Source organism: Candoia aspera, chromosome 4 (genome assembly GCF_035149785.1).
Source record: "Candoia aspera isolate rCanAsp1 chromosome 4, rCanAsp1.hap2, whole genome shotgun sequence".
In the NCBI taxonomy this organism is placed as follows: domain Eukaryota; kingdom Metazoa; phylum Chordata; class Lepidosauria; order Squamata; family Boidae; genus Candoia; species Candoia aspera.
Genome location: NC_086156.1, coordinates 116,317,219 through 116,342,286, shown reverse-complemented (window position 1 = coordinate 116,342,286; position 25,068 = coordinate 116,317,219). Strand labels below are relative to the sequence as shown.

The following is a 25,068-nucleotide window of genomic DNA, read 5'->3' as shown; positions in this document are numbered from 1 at the left end:
TCGTATCTGAATTATAATTTTTGGCAAGCAGAATATCTAGATCTATGACAACAATGCCTATTATCACATTCAACAAGTGTGTAAGGCAGAAACAGGTGGGAAATGGCTGTTATTTGGACAGCTGACTTCCTAGATACATGAACATTCAAGCCACGTAGAAATCCTCAAATTCTCTAGCTGCTCAAGGAGAAGGTAGGAAAATCATCCGAAGCTTGATGCTGAATTTGCAAGATGTTGCAAATTAGAACACCTCTGACATTTAATTGGATTGGGACATCTTCGCTTCCTAAGCATCCGTATTAACGAACTCCAAATTGGCAGGTGTTTTCCACAAATTTGGAGAAAAGGGAAAAAAAACCCACCCAGATGTTTATTCTTAACACATATTTTTTGTCAGTGGAAAAATCTAAATGCTAGGACACAGGAAACATATTAAGGACAGCAAAAAGAGAGTCATGTTTATCAAAATAAATTTTATTCAGACCAATGCATTTCCCAGGAGGCATGCAGGCTGGAAGAACAAATTGAATTAAAGTAGCAGGATAGATCTAGAACGGGAACAAGAAACTTTCAGTTTAAGCATAGCATCCTTTTCATTCACACATCCACCCACCAGTAATTCTACCCCCCCCCACTGCAAAATCTGGATACAGTTTTAAGAATAAAATCAAAAACTTGCTGAACAGCCTTACGGGAAATCTAAAATCCTTTGCTTTCTCCATCACCTCCTTCTAAGTGCTCCCAATGAGGAGACATCTGGGTGTGTATCACACAAGAAGAAACAGGATGTACAACAACACAACCCTTAAACCCAACCCAGAGAGGGCTTTAAGACTGCATCTTAGGAACCCGCAACTTGAACCATCCATCTGAAATGAGACCTCTGAAAACACATTTCTTCTTCTCCGTTTCTCTTCTCCATCCATGCGGCAGACGATCACACCTTCTCCTTTTCTCCACCCAGGTGATTTCCTAAGTCTACTTCCGCCTTCGTGGGATTTCCAAGCCGAGAGGAACCTCATCTCTCAGAATCTACAGCAGATTGGGGACAAAAGCAATCAGAGCAATTAGAGGAGTAGGAACCACCCAGATTTTCTCGCCTTTCTACCTGCGAAATCTCCAGCCTTGATTTCACCTGGACCAAGCGCCCACGGTAGGCTTCCTCATCCTCTGCCGGTCCCTGGGGGAGCAGCTGAGCGGCGGTGAGGTGTCGCCGGCAGACGATCTCCACTTCTTGCAAGGTGTAGAGGACGGCGGGGTCCAGGGCCTGGCTGTTGATGAGACTGACCAGGTATTCCTTGTAGTGTGCCCTAGTGTCAGGGAACAGGGGACATCCATCAGTGTGACACCTGGCTCTCTGGCCCCTGCCAGTTCGCATCATAGCCACAGCTCACCATGTCTCCAGGGCCCCTTCCCAGAACCACCATCTAGTTAAAATCTTGCTGCCCCTCCTAGAATCATAGACTTGGAAGAGTCCTAAGAGGTCAAGTCCAACTACTCTCCAGTATAGGATCACTACACCATCCCTGATAGAGGACTATCCAGCCTGTCTGAAAACCTCCAGCAAAGGGGAAGAGACCACAGTGCTATAATTCTGTTCCACTGATCGACAGCTCTTCCTGTCAAGGAGTCCTTCCTAACATCTCATCTGTATCCACATCCTTGAAGACCCATCTCGTTCGTGCTACTCTTACCCTCCGGAGGAAGTGTGAATAAGTCCATACCCTCTACAGCAGTGTTTCTCAACCGTGGCCACTTGAAGATGTGTGGACTTCAACTCCCAGAATTCCCCAGCCAGCCATTCTTGGAGTCCACACATCTTCAAGTGGCCACGGTTGAGAAACTCTGGGAGTTGAAGTCCACACATCTCATACATCGGGGAGATGTCCACACATCATGTCCATACATGCAGTTGAAGTCCACACTTCTGGGAGGATTCTGGGAGTTGAAGTCCACACATCTCCAAGTGGCCAAGGTTGAGAAACACTGCTCTACAGTGTGACAGCCCTTCAGGTATTTGAAGACAGCCATCCGGTCCCCTCTCAGCCTTCTCTTTGCAAGCTAAATATCCCTCGGTCTTTTCACAGTTCCTCACAGGACTTGGTTTCCGGTCCTTTCGCTGTCTTGCTAGCCCTTCTCTGGACTTTTTAGACTGGGGTGGGCAGAACTGAACGCAATTCTCCAAGGGAGGCCTGACCAAGGCCAGATAGAGAGGGATAATTCGCGCAACCTGGCCTCTATGCTCTTCATGATGTTCCTCAAGATGTTGTTGATGCTGCTTCTCCCAACCTCGTACGTTTCAGCTCCACTGCACTGCAGCTAGGGATTCTGAGAAAGGGACATGATTTCCTGACTCCCCATAAAAGGGCTTTTACTCACTCGCAAAGGCCAGCGTATTCAGCTGGCGTCTCTTTCCCACATGGCTCATCCTTCAGCCCTGCCATGGTTTCCTTCTGCTCCATGACTCGGCATCCGCCTGCGTACAGAGGAAGGAGCTCCTGACATTTAAAGCACGCACATTTCTTCCTACAATTGGGCCTATTTTGTATTAACTCGTTAAAATGGGGGACATTTTATCACGATTGTCGGCAAAATCAGAATTCGGGAGGCGACCGAGCAAAACCCCAGCCACCGTTGCAAACTCTAGGCGGTGGTTAAAAAGCAAAAACGGCCTCTTGAATAAAACTGTCTAACGCCCCCACCTCTGAAGGGTTGCATGAATTTGACAGAGGTATTTATTTAGGAAGTATTTTGAATCACAGCCTCTTTAGCCGCTGCTTGGAAAGCAGGAGGATCCTAAAAGAGAAAACGGTATCATTGGTGGGCTCTACCGTCACATTTGGAACAGCTAATTATATCCTAAGACCAAGAGTCTGGCTGAGATGCCTTTATCTACAGCTGAAAGGGAAAAAGCAGCAACAAGTTAATAAATTTCAACAGCTAACCCCTTTCACTTTGACAACTGCATTTATCACTGAATTAGCCAGATCGGAGCTGTTTTCACTCCTGTCGAAGAAGGGAGTTGGAGATGAACTTTTACCAGATAAGGGAGGAATTCCCAGATGTTCTGCAACTTGCAAGGTTTTCAAAGATGCTCTTTTTCCCAGGCTCAGAGGAAATTTTTGCACCCAGAAGCTGAAAATGCCGGGCAGAAGCCACAAAGGTGGAAGGACATTAATGGAGCAACAATGGAGCCTTAACGAAAAAGTTTGGCGTACTTCTTGGTGATGGATGGCATCACAGATGCATGCAATTATTTAAAACACAGAAAAATAAAAGGAACGGGTGCCCCATTACATCCTCAAGAGAAACCTTTCCTGTCTGTAATGCAGTGTTTCTCAGCTTTGGAAACTTTACGATGTGTGGACTTCAACTCCCAGAATTCCCCAGCGTGGTGGCTGGGCAGTTCTGGGAGTTGAAGTCCACGCATGCTGGCTAGGGAATTCTGGGAGTTGACGTCCACATAGCTTAACATTTCCAAAGTTGAGAAACACTGCTGTAGTGCAAGAGTTTTTGGTTTTTAATTGGGTTTTAAGTGGGGGTGTGTGGGGGCAGGTTGTATTGTGTTTTTTACTGATTTCTGTATTTTGTTTACTGGCTGTGTTATTTGGTTGTTTTAATTATGTGAGCCACCCAGAGGCACAAATGTAAGACGGGCAGCTATACAAATTGAAATAAAAATAAATATATATATAATAATAATAAAAAATAGAGTAGAATAGAATAGAATGGCATAATAAAATAATAAAATTAAAACAAAACAAAACAAAACAAAATAATTTGAAGCTAACAAATCTCTCGTTCAGGACTTAAAATCAAGCCATCCTGTGGCAGCTGGATTTCCTGGAAACTTTGTACTCACCTCCAGGGGTGGCACGGGTCCCCGCTGGGGGGTCTGTGTTGAAGGCCACATTGTTATCCTGGGATGGGGAGAGGTCAAGAGTGAGTTCCTGTCTGTCTTTCCATGAAGTGTTTCTCCTAAGCACCTGTGGCTTTTGCAGCCCCTGGCTTCTCCTTCCACCCCCCTCCTGCTCCTGAAGCCCCCCAACCCTGGCTGACCTGTAGGAGGCGCTGCAGACGGGGCACAGACCAGTCCCGCAGGTAGAAAAGGCAGTCGCGCGGATGGTGCCCGTGGAGGGACCGCCGGATTGGGCAGTGGGCTATCGGGCATTTCTGGCAGAGACAGAAATAAGGCCAGGGTGGGAGGCAGCTTGAACTGCCCCCCAAATGAAAATATTTGATTCACATTCCTGATCTGGTCAAAAGATGGTGTGTGACTGAATCAGCAACTAGGAGCCTCAAAGCTAAGCCCGGCTTCCTGCAGAAGTCCAGTTGGCCCTTCTCCAATTGGCCAGCCTAGAGTTGAGTAGCAGGTGTGCACGTGAACAAACCAGGATCTGGGGTAATGGATTTGCCTGCAGCCTGCTGGGAAGTCTGCCCTCCATCGCCTTCATTCACAAAGCCTCGCTCCAAGAAATCAAGATGTTGAGCAAGTCTATTCAAATTATATTTTTAGAAGTGGGACTGGGAGTCCAAAAAGGCATCCTCAGTCTCAGGGATCAAATGGACAATGCATCTGGGAAAATAAGAATATTACCTTGGGGTTTGATTCCATTCTGTGGTTTGGCTTTTTTCAAACAAAGCAAAATAACATACAGCCACCTTTTTATCTTCACTTTTTTAAAAAAAATTCTGAGGTTGAAATCTACAAATCAATCCAGGTAACTGTCTGTCTATTGCTCTGCTATTTTCCTCAACGGGGATGTTCATGCTGGGGGTCAAAAAGGTCAAGATGGAAGCCCTGCCATGTAAGCAAAGGCAAGGCTTTGATTGCAGAGCCATCTTGTCTTTTTCAACTCCCATCGGCAGATGCCCGTTCCCAGACTCATTCCCTGCCAACTTTTAACTGCTATAATTCTAGAAACCTACAGGTAGTCCTCGCTTAACAACCATTCATTTATTGATGGTTCGGATTTACGACAGTGCTGAAAAAGACCAACTTATGACTGGTCCTCACACTTAAGACTGTTGCAGTGTCCCTGTGGTCACGTGATCACGATTTGGGCACTTGGCAACCGGTTCACATTTATGACTGTCGCAGCATCCCGTGATCATGTGATCGCCATTTTCAACTTTCCAAGCGGCTTCTGGCAAGCAAAATCAATGGGGAACCACGTGGTTTGTTTAACAACCATGTGGTTCACTTAATGCCCACAGTGATTCAGTTAACGACTGCCGCAAAAAGGTCGTAAAATTGGGTCGGATTTGCTTAATGACTGCTTTGCTTAGCAGCCAAAATTCCAGTCCCAACTGTGGTTGCTAAGTGAGGACTACCTGTATATCCTATGACTTTTTTTTAAAGGATGGTGTACCTATTTCTATCAATTTAAGTGTATTCAGAAAAAAATCCAGCAACACCCAGTGGACAGAGGCCAGAGCCTCTCTCTGCAACAGACTAGTTATTTTGTTTATTATTTATTATTTAAATTTTTATTTAAATTTATATTTATATTCTTTCCAATGCAGCTCCCCTCCTCTAAAAAACATGGAACTGAATCGCGGCTCACTTTAGATGTGAAGAGCAAGTGCAATTTGGAAGATACACAAGAGAACATTATCAAATAAAAATCACAGAGAACAGCAGAGATGACCTTAAACAAGGTACGCAAAGACCATCAGCAAAACATGGATTCAGCCCAGGAAGACAAGATAATGTGAGAAAGGAACACCTTGACTTTTCCCAGTGTTAAGAGAGAGGGAAGGGGAAGACTGTGAGGTTTTCAAGATTCTGTTATTCTAGCCAGTATCAACACAGGAGGGGTCCAGTATTTTTAATTTTCTTTCTCACACCATCTTATTTCCCCGTGCTGAGTCTGTGTTTTGCTAGCGGCCTTTGCACATTCCCCAAGGTTGTCTCTGCAGAACCAACAAGGGGAAATTTAACAGCGACAGCGCACCGAGTTCCTGGCTCCCGTAAAAAGCCCCCATCCCTGAGCATCCTTACATTCGAGGCGTAAAAGGTGCCATAGCAGCCACTGCAGAAATGATGTCTGCATTGGGAGCACTGGAAATGCATGCACCCCCCTCGAGCCAGCGCATACGAGAACTTGCATTTTGGACAAGCTGGAAGGAGAGAAAGAGAGAGAGAAAGGCAGTTGAGGAGCAAGGCACAACCACAGATTGTGGGGACTGGGAGCGTCAGGACCAACTCCCTGCCTCGTGCAGGAAACTCTCTGGGCTCAGAGCCACCCCGAGCTTTCGGTGGCAGGCCCAAAAGTGAAAGTGTGGGGGGGTAATCCTCACCGATCCCATTCTCCTGGAGATAGACCGCCAAGCCCTGAGCCTGGTATTCGGGGTCGTTGGTTCGCTTCCATTCCAGAAACCCTTCACAGCCGAGCCCCTGATGCTGGGGTTCCCACTGCAGCCATGGAAGAGAAGAGGACCCCAAATTTAGCAACTAGCGTTCCATCCACTTTCTCCGCCAGGAGAAGATGCCAAGCAGGCAATTCCCTCCTCCCCCCCCCAAAAAAACTGGTGGGCCTAAGGGACTCCTTGTAATGGCACCCTGCTTGGAGGAATTCGCTCCCCAGGAATGCTCGCCTGGGCCCTGCACTGATTCCTTTTCTAACACAAGGATTTGACCAAGGAACCAAGGCTCCTGAGATCAGGGAACCCCCAAACTATGGAAGAATATTTTGGTAACAAGATGGGCAGCTGTTCAAAATGTTTGAATCGTCACCACCACCACCAAAATCATAATGAGGCTCAGGAATGTGGCACCCTAGGGAGAAATTCCCAAAGATCCATTTAAACTATCTGCCTGTTGTGCTCATATAACCACCACCACCACCAAGCCAGTTTGGTGTAGAGATTAAAGGCTCCAGGACAGAAACCAGGAGACCGTGAGTTCTAGTCCCGCCTTAGGTAGGCAGAAAAGCCGGCTGGGTGACCTTGGGCCAGTCCCTCTCTCTCGGCCCAGCCCACCTCACAGGGTTGCGGTTGTGGGGAAACTAGGAGGAGGTAGTACTAGGTATGTTCCCCGCCTTGAGTTATTTATAAACATAATAAAGGCGGGATTAAAAAAATCTAAATATATATCTTGGGCAACGCCCCACCAATTAAAAAAGATTCTCAGAAATGATGTCTTGGGATGTTTTATTAGCCTTTGGTACAGCCCTAAGCCCTGGCTTTTCTCCTGTGCATTGGACCAAGATGGCGCAAGAGCCCGTTCTGTTAAGAGGGAGCGTTAGCCTCAGCGACATGCTGATGGCGATTATATAAAATAATAAAGGCAGGATGGAAAATAAATAAATAATAATTTGTGGATGCCTTTGAATCAGTCTCGACCCTTGGCAATGGCCTGGGCAAGTCCCTGCTGTTTTCCTGGCCACCTTTTTTTTACTGTGATCTTCCCTTGCCTCCTCCTTCCTAGGGCTGAGAGAGAGGCTGGCTCAAAGTCACCCAGTTGGCTTTGTATCTGAAGTACGACTTGAACTCATGGTCTCCTGGTTTTGGGCTGGTGCCTTGCACCACTACACCAAACTGGCTCTCCTGGATCTTGTATTCCACCTATTTTTCCTGCCTTAGACTGGTTTTGGCTTTTTTGCTTGAGTTCCTGGTATTCTCCCTGCAGACGTTTCACTACCAGGCTAGGTCACAACATCAGTGTGAGGGAGAACGGGGTCTGCTGGCTTTTATATTTTAGAAAGAGTAGCTTGCTTTGCCAGTCTTGGTGAGGGTCTCCTCCTTGACAGTTCCTTGTTTCTTCCCTGATGGCTTATCTGGGTGGGGGCTGCTGCAGGAAAATGTCCTCTAGGCTGGCTGCTTCCTTCCTCGAAAACCTTACCAAGTTTGGATTTTTATCAATGCACTCCGCCCAGAGTCCCCAACTATGAGTGGAGCAGCTTGTACAATTAAATACATAAACACACACACACACATATACACTAATACCAAGGCCCATGGGGAGCACAAACGTAGCATCTCTCTGCAGCCCTTTAAAGCAGCTACATTGTTCAGCTGCCCTCCATGCCTGCTTGCAATCCCAGGAAAGGAAATGTTAGGTCTACAAACTTGCAGGGAACACTACTGTAGGCTCTGAAGCGCTGTTTTGTTTTCGAATCCAAACAGGGTGTCCACGGGAGGGGTTAGAAAAGCCAAGTTGGTGGCTGCTGCCATACAATTGAAGCCCTACCTCTTTTTTGCCCACAGAAAAGAGGCGGGGCTTCAATTGTGCGGTGGTGGCCATTATCTTGATTTTTTAACCCTCACCGGATGCCTCTGAATCTGAAGTACTAATAAATGACCATCGTAATATAACACAATCACAAATCGCTAAGGAAAAGCAGAACGCCAACATTCTGGAAACGTTAAAAAAAGGCACAGGAAACTGAGCAGGCGGTGATCTGGTGCCCCAAGGATGATAATGTAAGTGCCAGGGAGACCGTTCTGGACCGGAATTTCACCTGCGAGGTCCCTCTGCCACGCTTCAGGTCGAGACCTTAAGAGCCGAACAGGGCTGTTTTCCTCCAAATTGCATGAAACAGCAGCTGGGGTTAGGTCTGAAGAAAAGCCTGGAGGGTTGGCCCCCCTCTCAGCCGCCCAGCTTGCAACCCGCTTCCATCGGGTGGGCAAAGAACCGGGAACCGTGGTTCTCCTTCCCCTGCCAACGTCACCCACAGGGCTCACCCACCTGACGCTTGCACTGGACACAGAAACTTTTGCGGCACTGTGGGCACTTGGCTTCCAGCTGCTCCGATTCGTAGATGAAGCCAAAAGAGCACTAAGGTCAGGGGGAAAGGTCAAAGGTTAGCCTCTTCTCCCAGGCCACAAACTGACCTTCCCAGCTCCAGGAAGTGACAGCAGAGGCTGGCCTTCAATAAAAAAGAAATTGAACAGGACGGAGTTCTACCTCAATCAGTTGGGCATTTGGGATTTCTGTAAAAGCAACCAGCTCCAAATCCACTTGGCAGTGAACTGACATTTATTACGGATCGACGTTTATTCAGAAACTGAGCAAATTAAGCCAGCCAAAGCAGGGAACCTATTACAGGTAGTCCTCACTTAACAACCACAATAGGGACTGGAAAATTGGTTAAGTGGTGTGGTTGTTAAGTGAGTCACCACGTGACTGGACCCGATTTTGCAACCATTTTTACAATGGTGGTTAAGGGAATCACAGGTCATTAAGTGAATCACCACAGTTGTTAAGTGAATCCAGCTTCCCCAATGGATGTTTTGTTTTTTGGCCAGAAACCAGCAAAAAAGGTTGCAAACTGTGATCTGCAGGACTCTGCAATGGGGTGTAAATGTGAGCCAGGCGCCAAGTGCCTGAATAGTGATCATGTGACCACAGGGGTGGTACAATGGTTTGCGATGGTCGTAAGTGTGAATACAGGCCGTAAAGCACTTTTCCCGAGGCCGTCGTAACTTTGGACCATCATTACACGAACGGTTGTTAAGCGAGGACTGCCTGTAACTGATCCCTGCAGCTTTCCTAGGTGAGCAGGTCAATCTCAAACACCAGTCTTCCCCGGCTAGGAAACCTCCCGGTCAATGAGACTGCAACTTCCATCACCCCAACTGGCCCCACGAGTGGGATGATGGAAATTGCAGTCACCCGACCCACCTGGAGGGATCCGGGTTGGGAAAGATGGTCACCTAGCCTCTTAGAAAGCTGAGCTACTCACTTGGTGACTTTGTGGGGGGGCTCCCTTCTCTTTCTCACGCCCCCCCCAGCTTTCGGCTGGCTTCCCCCTTCTTTCTGGAAACAAAAGCAACCTTGGTTCAACTCACATGTGTGCACCACTGAAACTTGGGGTCCTGCATGAGCACGTGTTCCGTCAGCTTCTTGTGGAAGAGTTCGTACGTCTCTTGATCCAGGCAACTGCGCAACTGCGGAGAAGGCCGATAAAGAGAAAAGAATTCAGGGGCTGACCCCCGGATGCACCCCAAAACGTTTGCAAAGAATCAACAAGACAGTCCGGAGAATCCGGTCCCTTCACCTCCGTCCAAGGTGGGACAGGACGCAGGCAGGGTTTGAAAAAGACAAGACAGGATCCTTGCCTGCATGAGTGGAGCCCAGCCATCTTGACTCTTTTGCCCCCCTCCCACCCCACATAGGCCCTGGATCGGACACAAAGGGTTTAAGTTGTCAGGTTTTTTTTTTTTGTTAGCACTTTAGCAGTGCTCTGCAAAGGCCTGGAAACTCACAGACAGAAGATGGCCCCCTTTTCTCAATCACCCCATAGAAATGGCTTTAATTTAGAGGCAGGCCAGGCTGTCGTGACCCAGGATGGCTTCGAGCTCAGCCCGGATGGCCGTTGGCTGGGGATGCCTTGATCTGGATTCCTGCACATAAGAGGAGGTTGGACTAGATGGCCTCGGGGACCCCTCCGTTTCTACTATGTTCCCAACTTGTCCTCTTCCAGATGCGTTAGAATTAAATGCTCAGCAGGCTAATCCGGCAGCTGCAATCCCCACACATTGTGGCACCTCCACTCAGTGCTTCTTTTAACGGAAAATCCGGTTTCCCCTGCTTGGTTATCGCCCGGGGCAGGAAGAAGGACGAAAGGGCCCCCAGAGAGGGGCCGGGGCCCGTGCCAAATGGGGAAATGGAGCCGGGGGGCCTCACCTGGATATCAAGGGTGGAGAAATAGTTGAGAAGTTCTGTCTCATCGCTGATCTCTGGCTCAGAGCAAGCCGGGCACACCAGGTCCGTGATGTGTTTCTCCTTCACGGCAATCGTGAAGTGCAGGGCAAAGCATTCTGGACAAATTGTGCATTCGCACGACGTCAGCGACTGCATCTGAGAAGGGCAGGAGAGCGCGGCTGGAGGGAGGCCCCGAAGATGACCGGCCCAGGTGTCGGCTTCCGTCAGAGAGCATCCCAGGACCCCAGAGACATTCCTTCCTCCAGCTTTTTCTCCCTAGTTTCACTTTGGAGGTGCAAAGGTGAAAACTAACAGCTCATGTGGAGCCCTGCTCCCTTTAGGACAGTTTTTTTACTTTTTCCCATTAGAAAAAATGTGATCGTTTTAACCCTCAGAACAGATTTAAAGCACAACATAAATAATAATGATCATTCACAGTCCTGGCCTCAGCCACTTCATGCCATCAATGTACCTATTGCAGCCGTCGTGGTTAGTTAGCTGCCCTCTGTTAAACCACTGAAAGCCTTTCTTAAGCCATCTTAGGCAGTGCCTGTTTGGGTCTTGTGGCAGTGAGTTCTGAAAGTCGATTCTGTATTGTATGAAAGTCTTCTTTTTTTTTTATCCATTCAATCATGTCCAATTCTTGGAGACTGCCTGGACAGGTCCCTGCAGTTTTCTTGGCAAGGTTTTTTGGAAGGGGTTTGCCATTGCCTCCTTCCTGGGGCTGCAAGACAGTGGCTGGTCCAGATCACCCAGCTGGCTTTGGGCCTAAGGTGGGACTAGAACTCACAGTCTCCCGGTTTCTAGCCTGATGCCTTTGCCACTACGCCAAACACTCTCGTTCTGAAATCAGCCACAACCAAATCCATGGGGTGACCTCCAAATTTCAGAGTTAGGGGAGAAGAAAGGGAAGGGAATGTGCATTTTGCCACACTTTGCACACTGTTGTCAAAGCCTGCTGTAGCCTTTCCCCACCTGCAACCATGCACTGGACTACAGTCCCCATCACCTGCAGCCACCATTTGAGGAAGATGGAGCTCCCATTAATAGCAGGGAAAGTAAAAAGTTGACAAAAGCATCCAAGATTTGGTGGGCCCGACTCTTCACAAAAAGTAAAACTTCCCAAGGGTTCCAACAGAGGAAAAATGTGGAACACAGGTAGTCCTCGCTTAACAACCATTCATTTAGTGATGGTTCGGACTTACGACAGTGCTGGAAAAACCGACTTACAACTGGTCCTCACACTTATGACCATTGTAGCATCCCCACAGTCAAGTGACCACAGTTTGGACACTTGGCAACCAGTTCACATTTATGACCATCGCAGCATCCCGTGGTCATGTGATCACTATTTTCGAGCTTCCTGGCTAGCTTCTGGCAAGCAAAATCAATGGGAAACCACATGATTCGCTTAACAACCACATGGCTTGCTTAATGACCGTGGTGATTTGCTTAACAACTGCCACAAAAAGGTCATAAAATCAGGACAGATTCACTTAATGCCCGCTTTGCTTAGCAACCAAAATTCTGGCCCCAATTTTGGTCGTTAAGCGAGGACTACCTGTACAAACATTTCCTGGGATGGAGGATTGGGGCTGGACTGGGTGGAAAAGAGGTAACATAATTTTATCTGTTTATCTGGCTGGGGAATTCTAGGAGTTGAAGTCCACCCATCTTTGAGCGGCCAAGTTTGAAAAACACTGATCTAGCAGGTGACAATTTATTGAACATCTGCAACCAGCACTGAAAAGTTTCCCACAACTCCCTTATTGCACACTCAGCTCAGAGCAGACATGAAAGCAGAGGCAAGACGGTCCCATCGTTGGCCAGCCCGGGTCCTCTGCTCCCAAGAAGAGAGGCAGAAAGGAGGACACGTCTCAAGCACCGCCATGCACACAGAAGAACAAGCGGACTGTTATTGGCCGGCGAGAACTGGCCAGCCCCTCGGGCACGTCGGTACCTTGTTGCGCGGCAAGGCCAGGCTGCACACGGCGCACTCCCAGCTGAGCAAGCGCTTGATGAAGTCGCGGCTGGGCGAGGCCTTGACGGCTTCCACAATGTCCGCCAGCTCCCAGCCTTCGTCGGGCTGCTCGAGCATCAGGGAGACCACCAGCTCGGCCCGGCCCCAGCTGGGCAGAGAGAGGGAGGCCAGGAGACGGCGCAGCAGGGCCTGGGGAGGGGAGAGACGAGAAGGGACCGGTGGCGCCTCCCGCAGGCAGAGCCGGCGGGGAGGAAGGCCCCCCCACACACCCCTTCCCCCCCCTCACCTGCCGGTCGGGGCTGCAGAAGTCCACGGGGGGGTCTTCGCTCTCCCAAAGCCGCTGATGGAAAGGGACCAAGCGGGCCCGCTGCAGCTGCACCAGCGCACGCCACAGGTCACCATTGTTCTGGTACAGGGCCTGCAAGACGGGGCCCCGCTCTTCGAAGCCCAGAGCCTTCAGCTCCCGCACCTGTTGGGGGAAGGAAGCTCGGGCTGGCGCCCCACATCACCTCCCCACAGCCGGATCCCAACCTTCATCTGTTAGGGCCTTCTTCCGCCAGCAAATTTGGCATACCTTTAGAGCGGTGTTTTTTCTCAACCTTGGCCACTTTATGCTGGCTGGGGGATTCTGGGAGTTGAAGTCCACCCATCATAAAGTGGCCAAGGTTGAAAATGTGATGATGTTCCCTAGTCAGGTAATGAAAAGTCTGCAGGAAAATGAGTGAGCTCAGAAAACACCAAGAAGCCAACAGTTCAGCCCTGAACTACGCACACTCTCAACTGGGCATAGTTGAGCCCCCCCAGGACCCCAAAATGCGGTACACCTAGGTGTTGAACTGCAATTCCCAGAATCACCAGCTGGTGGGCAACTTGGAGAAGAGCCATTTAGGAATGCGTGGGCCAACAATATTCTCAGCTGTTGAATCCCTTCCCCTTTTTCAGCTTGAAACCCGTAAGCCCCACCCACTGATCAGCCTCCTCCCCTCCCAATCCTTGTCTTGGACCCCACCCTGATTTTCCAACCCACTCCCGCCATCTTGCCCAAGGGACTCCGAATGGCAACTCCACCTTCCAATGTCTCCTGCCGTGTTTTCCCAGGGACCTTGGCCAGACTGACCTTGCTGCGGCGGGCACTGAGGCATCGGCTGATGGCTTCGTCCACGTCCCCCCGGCTCGCCACCCACGCAGTTTGGACTTCCTGGAGTGTGATGGCACCCAGCCCGCCGCCGGCTTCCTTCTCCCCTTGCTGCGTGGCCAGTTCTGCCATGCCTTCCAGGACGCAGGGGAGCTCCGAATTCAGCCACGCCAGGGGCAGCTCAGCTCCCGAGTAGCACAAGGCGGCTGCCACCATCTCGGGGGCCACCCCCACGCTTTCAGCCTCCTGCAGGGCAGAAAAAGCGAAGGACGGAGCCAGGTCAACCGGACCAGGAATGCAGAGAGAGGGCCAAATTTAGCTTCAAAGCTGGTTGGCAACTATATCGGCCAGGATGAGAATGAGCTAGATAGACGATGAAGGGATACCCCCTCCATAGAGGACACAATCCCATCCCACCCCATTGCCCCTTTCCCTATTCAACGTCTGCCAAAAACCCCACAGCTAAGCAAGGAAGAGGCTCTTGGCCCTTGTGGTTAATCCCCATAACCTCAGCTTTCCTTCAGCTGCTCCTCTCTTGGAAAAATACCCTGAATTTGGGGTTGAAAATAAAAAAGACTGAACTTCACAGTCTGGCAAAACTGCAGACTCTCCAGGGCAGTTTTTGGAGATCCTTTCCTTGGCAGGAGATGATAGATCAATCTAGGTCTAAGTACGTCCAAATGTATGTCTGTGCTACAGGTAATCTATACATACTGTATATCTATACTATATATAGGTATATAAAAAGGGTGAGAGCGTGCATACAAGAGAAAAACAGAAGGTGGGTTGTCACAAAGCGCCTAGCCATGGTTTACCGAACAAACCACAATGACCTAGGATCATGCAATACACCAAACCGTAAGCCAAGGCTTATAAACCACAGGGGTTCAATCCTACAGGTTGAGCCTAAACCAAATAATATTATGGGGACAGCGGACCGTCTCAAAAAGTTCAGCCAGGTTTGCTCTTCAGAGGCCCCTGGGACTCCAAAACGCAGCACACCCGGATGCTGAACTGCAATTCCCAGAATCCCCTGCTGGCGAGCAATTTGGAGAAGACCCGTTTAGGAATCCGTGGGCCGACGGTTATCTGGAGGTGGGGGAGAGCTCACCCTGACCATGGCGACCAGCTTCTGCCCATCCTCCCGCAGCTTCTCCTGCCGCTGATGCTCCGCGTCCTCCGGCAAGACGGGTGGGGCTTTCCACAGCCCCTTGGGTTCTGCAGGGGCTTCCACCACCTCTCTCTTCAGCCTCCCCACCTCCTCCTTCTCCACCTGGGAGGGCGGCTGGGGGTTGCTGTGCAGGCTGGTGCAGTTGCACATCTCACATATCCGGCCGCGGACGCTGTTCCGGAAAGTGCAGTGTTCGCACTGCCAGCTGGGGACCTGTGGGAAGAGAGGGGTTCCGTGCTCTAGATTAGAGCTGGCGTGCAAGACCGGGCACAGCTGAGATCAGACCCCGAGAGCCGCAGGCAGGGATTGATTTTACGAGAGACGCCGAACTGAAATTTAGCCAAAGGTTGGCCTTGCAGGGACTTCGAGGCCCCAGTCCTGTTTACTCGGAGGTGATGTGGAGCCGGTGGTTGTAATGGCACAGGGGGAAGACCTTGGGAGATGGGGCGAAGGGACGCTGCCATGGGAATGGTCAGAAAAGAGATGGCATAGCCAGGAGCTGGACAGTGGGCCGGGCAAGAGGCTCAGAAGGGACTCTCCCTGGTTTCTCGGGCTGTAAAGGAGACTTGCAAGATTGATGTCAGCCTTACCAGGCAGGCCAGACAGGAAACACGACCAAATGAACTAAATCTACTTTATTGTAAAACTACATTGACAGAATCTTGCAAATCTGGAAGTACAATTCTCCCCTCCTGTCTCCTTTATAGCCTGAGAAATTAGGGAGGTTCCCTTCCGAGCCTCTTATCCCACCCACTATCCAGCTGCGGGCTCTGCCATCTCTTAGCTGACCATTCCCTTGGCAGCGTCTCTTTGCTCAGTCTCCCGGGGTCTTTCCCACATGCCACTGCAGTGGCTGAGCATCCTTCCTTTCCCCAAAGCGTGCTATTTCCCAGTATCACCTCAAGGGGTTCAAGGCGAACCCTTGGCCCAGAAAATACATGCAGGGGGGCTAAGCCACCAATTTGGCATTATGTGCACCAGCCATCCCTGATCCCAACTATTTTGATACCCGCTTGTCCTTCAAAAGCAAGGCTCTAGACCTCATGATGATATAACAAGGAAAATCAACTTAGGAGAAAGGTAGACAGCAGCCAGAGGAGATAAAAAGCTTTCTACGTTGGCCTGTTCTTTCAGGCTCTAACTTTTTAAGCAGCACCCAGAAGTTGTCATTTTCAAACGACGCTCCCAAATTTTCTGCAGGCCCTTGTTATGTTTTTATCAGACACAACTCAAGCTTTTGAAAAGAAATAAGAATGTAGCTGCCGTTTCCCTTCACGTACTTTTATTTTAAAAGGGTCACTTTTATAGTGAGATGGGGGGTGTATAAATATTATTATTTATTAGATTTAGGTGCTACTCGACTGAGCAGCTTTCAGATGAAACCCAATCTGCAAATCCCTCCAGCCTCACAGCTTCTTACTGATCCCTGATAAAATATTCCCAATATAACTTCCATAATTTTCAAAGGCCAGGTTGTCCAAGTGTGTAAGGAATGGTAATCCTAGATGCCGGGTGGGGGAAAGCTGATCTTGGCCACAGGAAGGGGCAGTGCTAGTTAATTCAACTCTTAAATTATCTCTCTCTGGGTCACAAAGTGCCTGGCCCTCTTCACTTTTTTAATTAGGGGAAAAAAATAGATAATATATGCTGTTCCATATTATCTTTATTTCAAAAGATACGTCTGGGCTATATATGGGTCTCAGAAGCATTCTTAATTTTTTTTCTTCTTTTAAATAGGGGTGGCTTCAGCCCAGGGCTTTCCTTGGAAGTCTGTCCAAAGCACAGCAAAAAAACGAAAGGAGGACAGGAAGGACCAGGCTGCGAATAGCAGGGACTAAAAGGGGTCACAGGCAGCATGCGGATAAATCCGGGTTTTCTAAGTGTTGTATGTCCATGGAGAGAGGCAGGGAGATGGCCTTGAAGGGAATATTTAGAAGCTGTTATAGAAACAAGGGCAGAAGCATTCCTTGAGCCCAGAAAAAGGAGGTAGCAATAGGAGGAGGCTCAAACCCCTTGGCTCAAGGGGGTATAAGAGGGTGGGGAGGAAAAACACAAGCAGACTTGTAAATGCTGTTTATATAGCCCAAGGGTTCTCAAACATTTTGGTCTCAAGATCCATTTATTTATTTATTTATTTTTCACATTTCTATTACCGCCCATCTCCCCCCAAAGAGGGGGGCTCTGGGCGGCTTACAATAAAATACTCCGTTAAAACCTCAACACCTAAAATTACCAAATCGGTATCTACCAAACTAAAATAACCAATATAAATATAGAATCCAAGTGGGAAACTTCACATTCCTAAAAAACGATCGAGGACCCCAGAGAGCTTTGGTTTACGTGGGCCGTACCTCTCAATATTTACTGTATTAGAGATTAACACTGAAAAATTTCAAAATATTTATCTGACTCCGCAGACGCCCTGAAAGGGTCTCAGGGAGGGTCTCCCCAGGCTGCCCTTTGAGAACTGCTGGTGCAACCTGTCTCAGTAGAGTTCTACTCTCCCTCTGGAGTCGGTTTCCTGATCTGGCCTCCCTCGCAAGGCTGGCAGCCCAAGAGGAACGGGGTAGGCTACACAGATCGCGAAATCAATAAAGACGTAAGTGAATTTCGTGATGGGCCCCCATTACAGCCAAGGCAGGAGCCATTTTGTGAGAGTGCCCGCTACACACAACCAATATTCTGATACGCCTCCCAACCGCAAAAGATTGGAGAACTCCACCAACATCATCTATTCACTTTATATGCTGCCCAACTCCCAGAGATTCTGGGCGGTTTACCAACGGTTAAAAACATTTAGAAACAAGTTTTTAGAAAGTGGTTTCCCTCTGAAGCCCCCCTACTCACATCTTCCTGCTGGGGTCTGCTCTCCTCCCCCCAGGCTATGAGAGGCTTGGCATCACCGGTGCCTGGTCTCCCGGCCAGGCGCGGCCTCTCGCAGACAGCGCACAGGACAGTAGCCGCCTCGTTCTGAAATGTGCAGGTCTGGCACGACCAGCGCCCTCTGGCCAGCTGCCCCAGGCTGCTCAGCTCCTCTTCCGGGCTGGGGTTCTGGGGCGTCTTGCACCCCCGGGGCCGGTCGCAGCCCATGCACAGGACGGAGCGGGCATCGTTGTTCTTCTGGCAGGCCGCACAACGCCACGGGGGCCGTGGGCTGGGGAGGCTGTGGCAGGCCGGGGGAGACCGCAGGGAAGCAGTATCGGAGGGGATGCTGGACAGGCTTCAAACAGACGAGAATCAGACGCTTAATACACCAGGACACACCATCTGATCTTGTGACTTAGGAACATGGCTTCAGCCACAGCATTTCAATACATGTAGGAGGCTGACAACCAAGCTGGGGGCTCTCCAGAGGTGTGGGCTGCAGTTCCCAGAATTCTCTGCAGCAGTTGTGCCAGCAGGGGAATTCTGGGAGCTGAAGTCCACGTATCTAGAAGCACCAAGAAGGCTGTTCCAAAAGTCAAGGACACCACACTTACAAACTCACATCCCTGAAGTCTTAAACACTACCCAAAGCCAACCTCCTCCATCTCAAACCCAAACCATTTCCTAGGATTGGGGCTGACAGGCACCAAGAAAATTGCTTGTCTGTCACAACAGTTAACAGCAAACTCATCAAAAGGCCATCAGGTAAAATCCTCAGTAAACTTTTTTTGAAACCAACATCCCCTTCAAAAGGTCTGGACTGCAATTCTTCTTTTCAACCAGGTAGCCCAGCCCTGAACTGGCTGGGGAAGATGAGAACTGTAGTCCAAGGTGCCTGGAAGACACAGGCAGGAAAGAGAAGGCAGGATTTCATACGCCCTCTCGGGAAAGGAAGAGACGAAGGGCCGAGAGAAGAAAAATGAATGTTTTCAAGGGCCTGACAGGAGAAAAATGAACATTACCAGCATGAAAAGCCCACATCAGCCTTTTTTCATGGTTTTGTTTTTCGCTAAAAGAGTATCCCGGATAAATTCTCTGGTGGGAAAAATTCCACAAGGGGGAAAAAGGAGGACCGGTTTGCATTTCCAAACCACAGCTGCAGATGTCAGGAATTGCATCCTCTTCCAGGCACGCCCTGTTTAGCTGGCCCAGGTGACCCCGGCCTGCAAAGGCTAGCTGAGACGCTTCCAAGCAGAGCATTGTTCCTCAGCCTTGGCAACTTTAAGCGGTGTGGACTTAAACTCCCAGAATTCCCCAGCCAGCCATGCTGGCTGGGGAATTCTGGGAGTTGAAGTCCACACCGCTTAAAGTTGCCAAGGCTGAGGAACACTGAAGTACAGGCTACCTGGGGGGAGGCGGTGGGGGGGGCTTCTGCCACGCTTGATTTTTCAAGGGCACTCGGTGGTGATGCGACCGGGAAGGGTGTTTGTGAAACAGCCAGTCGCAGTTGGGACACAAACTCTGATTGCAAGCTGAACAGTGCTGAGACGGAGCTTCCAAACCACAAAGCAGGCAGGTGTCTGGAGGCAGGTTCCCTGCAGGCCGGAGAGAGAAAAAAACAAAGATAGCTGACTCTTTGCTCAGCCAAGAAAAAGAGAACTTTGCAATCGAAAGGAATGCTGCAAATTAAAGGTTGGCAGGCTTCTTGAATACACTCCTGTTGCCTTTTAAACATCAGCGAAAAAACCCTCCATCAGAGAGGCCTTCACGGATGTTTGATACAGCCTTTTTCAACCTTTGGACCCTGGAGGAACCCTTGAAATGCTTTTCAGCCCTCGGGGAACCCCTGCCCATTCAGGCTCAAACATAGGCCAGAAGTTACAAAATTATTATGCCCGTTTCACACGTAGGCCTGTCTATATGCATTAACAGTGTTCTTAAACTAAAAATAAAGAATGAAACTTACCTCTTTAATGTGAAGTTGCCTGAATTTGAAATAATTTTTTAAATAAATTGTGATCTCCCAGGGAACCCCTAGTGAGCTCTTGCGGAACCCGGGGGTACCATAGAACCCTGGTTGAGAAACCCTAGTTGAATATATCAAAGCGAGCTCTGGGTGACTTCACAGGCCAAAATAAACCCAAGCAATAAGTTTTAGGAAACAGCAGGGGCCAGAAACTTTCTCAAGTTTTGTTTTGTTTATGTCTGAAAAAAACAAGACTCGATTTCATCTGTCTGCATCTGGGGACTCAACTTTCAGATGCAAATGTGCATCATCTTGTATTCCAGAGGTGGGCAGAAATTAATTCAGGATCTACTAGCAAGCCTGTGAGTGATCTGCCATAGATTGGAAAGACCTTCAAGTGTTTAACCACAGAGGCAAAGAAATAGCTCTTTTCCCTAAAAGATCCTTTTCTTTCATTCTTGGCTTATCTCTACCCACCAAGATTTTGCATCTAGGTTTGATTATGGACTTGCATCACAAATGAAGTCCCATGAGTGTGGCGCCACCACCAACCTGTAAGTGTTTCTCCCCACCAGCCTCTCAGCATCCCATTACCTGCGTGAGAGATGGCCGAAAATGGGTTCAGTGACATGGCGTCTGCAGCGATGTTGACCTGAGAAAAGATAGAAGAATACAGGTAGTCCTCGTTTAACAACCATTTGTTTAGTGATGGCTCAGACTTATGACGCTGCTGAAAAAAACAACCATTGCAGCATCCCCACAGTCACATGACCATAATTTGGGCGCTTGGCAACCAGTTTGCATTTATCATTGTCTCCTGTGGTCACGAGATCACCATTTTCAACCTTCCTGGCCAGCTTCTGGCAAGCAAAATCAGTGGGGAACTGCGTGATTCCCTTAACAACCACGTGGTTCGCTTAACGCCCACAGTGATTTGCGTAACAACCACCGCAAAAAAGGTCATAAAATCGGGTCAGATTCGCTTAATGACCATTTTGCTTAGCAACCAAAATTCTGGTCCCAATTGTGGTTGTTAAGTGAGGACCACCTGTAAGGCCCACCTCACCTCAGTCCAAGCCTGGAAACTTCATCCAAGGTTTCATTCTTTCAAGGCCAAACTAGCACACCCTCAGTTGGGGGTGGCCCTTGAAGAAAACTGGGAAACTATCCTGAAGATCAGCCCCCAGACCAGTTTATAGTCCTCCCCACTCCAGATGTACGGGACTCCATCCTTCATCATCCACAGCCAGCACAGCCCATTCTGGTGGGGGATTATGAAACCCTGACTGAGAAGGTGATGGACCACAGCTGGTTTATCCAGGGGTACAGAAGATCTTTTTCCTTGGATTGATGGACAAGGAACTGGATGTGCAGCAACTGTGTGTTGACCAACAGTAAGATAATGTGTCCACCTGCCCCCCACCACAAACTGAGCTGTTGAACCAAAGAAGGTTGGTAGGAAGGAAAGGGGTAGAAGCCCCAGAGAGGAACTACGTGTGAAAAGAACGCAAGATGAATCCTGGTGCTGAAAATGCCATGTGGGGGTTGCATCGTCAGATCCCTGTCCTTTCATTTTAAATCAATGTGGGGGGGAAACGGCTTGCAGAGCCTGGAGCTGACTTCAACAAGAGCTTCGACTGATGCTTATGGGATGCCCCCTCTAGTCTAGGGCAACCAGACCCACCGTCTCGCCGCAGGAAGACAGCAACAGCCAACCACTTTTGAAAAACTTTGCCAAGAAAATGGCAGGGACTGGGCCATACGGTCCTTTACTTACTTACTTACTTACTTATTTAATTTTTATCCCCCCTTTATTATTTTTATAAATAACTCAAGGCAGCAAACATACCTAATACTTCTTCCTTCTCCTAGTTTCCCCCCAACAACAACCCTGTGAGGTGGGCTGGGCTGAGAGAAAAGTCACCCAGCCGGCTTTCATGCCTAAGGCGGGACTAGAACTCACAGCCCCTTGGTTTCTAGCCCAGCACCTTAACCACTAGACCAAACTGGATCTTTTTAATTAATTAATTAAGTTTAATTAATAATTAATTTAATTGAGTTCAGGCACCACCTGACTCTAACCGACTCTGGGTGGCTCACAAAGGATTAACACTTACAAAAAAAAAGACAAACTGAGATAAGATGGGACCTGGACACTATGGCTGGCTGGGGAATTCTGGGAGTTGAAGTCCACACATCTTGAAACGGCCAAAGTTGAGAAACATGGCTATATGCAGACTTAAACATAAGAACAGCAAAGCCACCCCCAACGAGGGCCCCCATCCAACTCAGTCCAAAGCCGGGGAGGACCACCAGATCTTCAAAGATCTACAGAACGCCAACAGGGTGGGGGTCGCACAGATTTCGGGGGGATCTCATTCCAGAGGGTAGGGGCTGCAAATTAAGGCTGACCAGAAGGCACAAAAAAGGGGTGGGAATAAAAGCACAAAGCTTTCCACACCGTGCTCCATTCTTTACCTCCCAGCCTGCAATGCAGACCAGCTCACCTGTAAGCTGTGCTCTCTCTGCATCAATTCTTGGAACGCCTGAGGGTTGGGATGAGCATTCTAGGCGGGGAGAAAAGATCACAAGCGTTCTTCAGCTCTCGGCAGGGACCCCAAAGGCTCCCCAGCCCCCCACGGCCCAGCTCAGTCTCCTGGCCGGCCCGTACCGATAGGAGAAGGTTCAGCTCCGTGTGGAGCATCATCACATCCACTGTGACGGAAGCCACCTGGGGAATGTTTGGCTCTAGCTGGTGGTCCGGGAAGTGGAGCCCATCCGCCTTTTCTTCAGAGTAGCCGTACAGCCGGAGGACGTCCCGCCCGCCCTGTCGGAAAAGAAGGCACAATTTCAGCAGATCTGGAAGGCAGGCAAAGGGGTCTCTTTCTTTCTTTCTTTCTTTCTTTCTTTCTTTCTTTCTTTCTTTCTCTTTCTCTCTTTCTCTCTTTCTCCCTCTCTCTCACACACACACAGTTTGCTGATGCTGGGGAAAGTGGGATTAATGGTGAACTAAGCAGAACAGAGAGTGGGAAGCCCAGTAAAAGTTTAACACACCTCTTTTGCTTGTCCTTTGCTTGTAAGAAATTATGGGAGATTGCTCTGCTAAATTGTTGACGGTGTACAGTAATCTTGGAGGCCCCGAAGATGGTATGAGGTTCATGGATTTTCAGGGATTCCCAGCCCTGACAAATGATTTTCAGGGATTCCCAGCCCTGAACAAGATCCTCGAGAAAGGATCACGTCCGAGAGGACCTGCCCCACCTCTGAAGAAGCATGCAGTATTACCATGCCTTCAGCCCATTCCTGGAAATTCACCAGATATAAAAAAAAGGCAAAATTGGCCCTTTTCAGCACCACTGAGAAGTTCCCTTCAATCTCCTTCCCGCCTTCCCCAGGGTTCTCCTCCAGTTTTAGCAGTCCAAAACTCAACTTTATTTAAAGTTGAATAAATATTTAAACCTGGGGGAGGTGGGAAGGAAGTGGGACAACCAAGATGGGGGATCGAGTTGGGGGGGACAGGGCCCCATGCTCTCACCTGGATGGTGTCCACCGTGTCCCGGAAGACGGGGTTATTGAATTTGACCGTTCGCCAGAAATGGGGTTTGTTGGGATGCAAAAGGTTGCGGCCATATTTCTCCAGAATGTTGAAGGCGGTGGATATCAGGCGCAGGTCCACCTGGAGCTGGGGAGGGGTCGGCAGCTCAGCGGCATCTTTCCTCCGATGCCGCAAACACACCAAGACAACCGCCGAGAACAGTGCGGCAGCTTCTCTGAAGCCCACCGCACGGTGCTCAGACTGTTTCTCTTGAGGACTAGAACCCTTGTTTTGAAATGGAATGTTGAGGACCGTGCCACTTAAATTCCCCACTGGTGTGATGCTATCCCAATGGAAAGAAAAAAGCCTCAAGCAGGATCCCACCCATCTTCCCTGAACCCCAGCTTGTGCCTGGCCCCTTACACCCAGCATCCCTAAACTCTGCTGTGCTTCCTAACCAGGTTTAATCCTATTCCTCCATCTCTGCTTAGTTTTCCGCCTTTACGAGGGCGGTTTCCTCCCCCCAACAGGTAGAACTAGCATTACAGGCAGGCATTCTACCGGTAAAGCATCTACGTGCCAAGCTACACAAGCTGATCTATCATCTGCCCTGCCCACTCCTCACCTGCTCCTTGATGTTGGCTTGCAAAATGCCCTTGGCATCTATCTCCAGGTACTTCTGGGCAGGGGGCATTGACAGCTGCACCAGGTGCTGCACAAGCTCGGGGCTCTGCTCCGAAGGGCTCCTGATCAGGTTGGCTACCAGCTCCTGCCGGAGGGAGGCGAACTTGCGATTCACCTCCCCCATGGCTGACACCACAAAAGAAAATTGGTGGCGGGGGGTGGGGGGGGGTGGGGGGGGAGAAAACAGAAGACGGATGAGATGCCGTTTTGCAACATCCAGCAAGTTGGGGAACTTTTTGCTTCCTTTGCAGGGAAGAAAAAGCAAAAGTTCTTTGGAAAGCAGGCGCAGTTATTCTGCCCGACCTCACAACAACCCTGGGAGGTAGGCCAAAGGCCAAGCTTTATGCCAGGGAAGTTTGTCTAAATCAGTGTTTTTCAAACTTCGCCAAGTTTGAAAAGCCTGGTCTAAATAAGGGGCCTCAAAACCGTTGGGTTTTTAGACCCCGAAGGGATTATAAACAACAGGCGAAAACGTGGGAAGGGCCTAAGCGGAAAAGACCCGTGTCTTCTCTGTCAAGCCGGAGAAGCGATGCCGGACAGTGCGCGAGAAAAGCCTCGCGCGAGTGAAGTCACGATCCGGGAAGGGGGAGCGTGGCCGCGGGGTTTCAAGCCCCCCCTTTCAGCGTGACCCCCAGAGCATAAGTCCGGGGAGGATGGGAACTGTAGTCCAAGCCTCCTAGGAAGCCCCAGCAAGCGGGGGAGCCCAGCAGGGAGCGCAGCTGCAAGCCGAGCGGGGCGAGGGGGTCTCTCCCCCCGGGAGCACCCATCGGCGGAGCACCCCGACCCCGATCGCTCCGGCCGGTGCAAACGCCGCGGGTCGGGCTCCGGCGCCACCCCGGGCGGCGCTTCCTCCTCCCCGCAGCCGCCCCTCGCCTCGCACCCGAAGTAGCTCGATCCGGTTCCTCTTTGCCCGCTGCCCCCCCCCCAGCACCGCCGAACCGGATTCGAACCCAACGCAGGACCAGCGGCATCGGGGACGAGCGGTCCTACCTCACAAGCCGGGGCTCCCCGCCGCGGGGGACGCCGCAGCAGCGGGAAGGAAGGGCCGCCCGCTGGAAAGCGAAACCGGAGCGAGGCGCG

General features: G+C 49.8%; 2 protein-coding genes across 4 annotated transcripts in view; one reads left to right on the top strand and one right to left on the bottom strand.

Annotated features, from left to right (window-relative positions):
- Positions 1–22,807, top strand: part of NEDD8 (NEDD8 ubiquitin like modifier) — a 130,718-nt gene extending 107,911 nt beyond the window's left edge. Inside the window, exon 5 of the transcript XR_010067855.1 lies at positions 22,794–22,807. The gene's annotated coding sequence lies outside the window, so the exon portion shown is untranslated. The remainder of the gene's footprint in view (positions 1–22,793) is intronic.
- RNF31 (ring finger protein 31) lies at positions 454–24,140 on the bottom strand. 3 transcript variants are annotated; one of them, XM_063301592.1, is made up of 21 exons: positions 23,923–24,140; positions 23,305–23,480; positions 22,441–22,596; positions 22,277–22,336; positions 20,364–20,421; positions 19,209–19,398; positions 17,786–18,158; positions 14,879–15,151; positions 13,750–14,013; positions 12,919–13,101; positions 12,612–12,821; positions 10,634–10,807; positions 9,796–9,894; positions 8,693–8,782; positions 6,304–6,418; positions 6,005–6,123; positions 4,060–4,173; positions 3,863–3,920; positions 2,380–2,476; positions 1,136–1,310; positions 454–1,032 (listed from the first exon to the last, which is right to left on the bottom strand). In XM_063301592.1, the coding sequence occupies exons 1-21, from the start codon at positions 24,110–24,112 to the stop codon at positions 979–981; spliced, it is 3,228 nt and encodes a 1,075-aa protein (XP_063157662.1). In that variant the 5' UTR covers positions 24,113–24,140; the 3' UTR covers positions 454–978. The 3 variants fall into 3 exon arrangements, 2 of the variants coding, with proteins under 2 accessions (XP_063157662.1, XP_063157663.1); XM_063301593.1 differs by having other exon boundaries at positions 23,305–23,451; positions 23,930–24,114; XR_010067854.1 differs by lacking the exons at positions 454–1,032; positions 1,136–1,310 and having other exon boundaries at positions 2,401–2,476; positions 4,060–4,216; positions 23,923–24,114.
- Positions 24,141–25,068: the final 928 nt, after the last annotated feature.

Bases quoted from the DNA above. Each gene is read 5' to 3' on its own strand.
- RNF31 (XM_063301592.1), bottom strand. From the start codon at position 24,112: ATGGGGGAGGTGAATCGCAAGTTCGCCTCCCTCCGGCAGGAGCTGGTA. The intron at 14,014-14,878 runs GTGAGCTCTCCC...TCTGCCCTGCAG, and splicing joins AGCTGGTCGCCATGGTCAGG to GAGGCTGAAAGCGTGGGGGT. The intron at 10,808-12,611 runs GTACCGACGTGC...TGCCCTTCTCAG, and splicing joins TGGCCTTGCCGCGCAACAAG to ATGCAGTCGCTGACGTCGTG.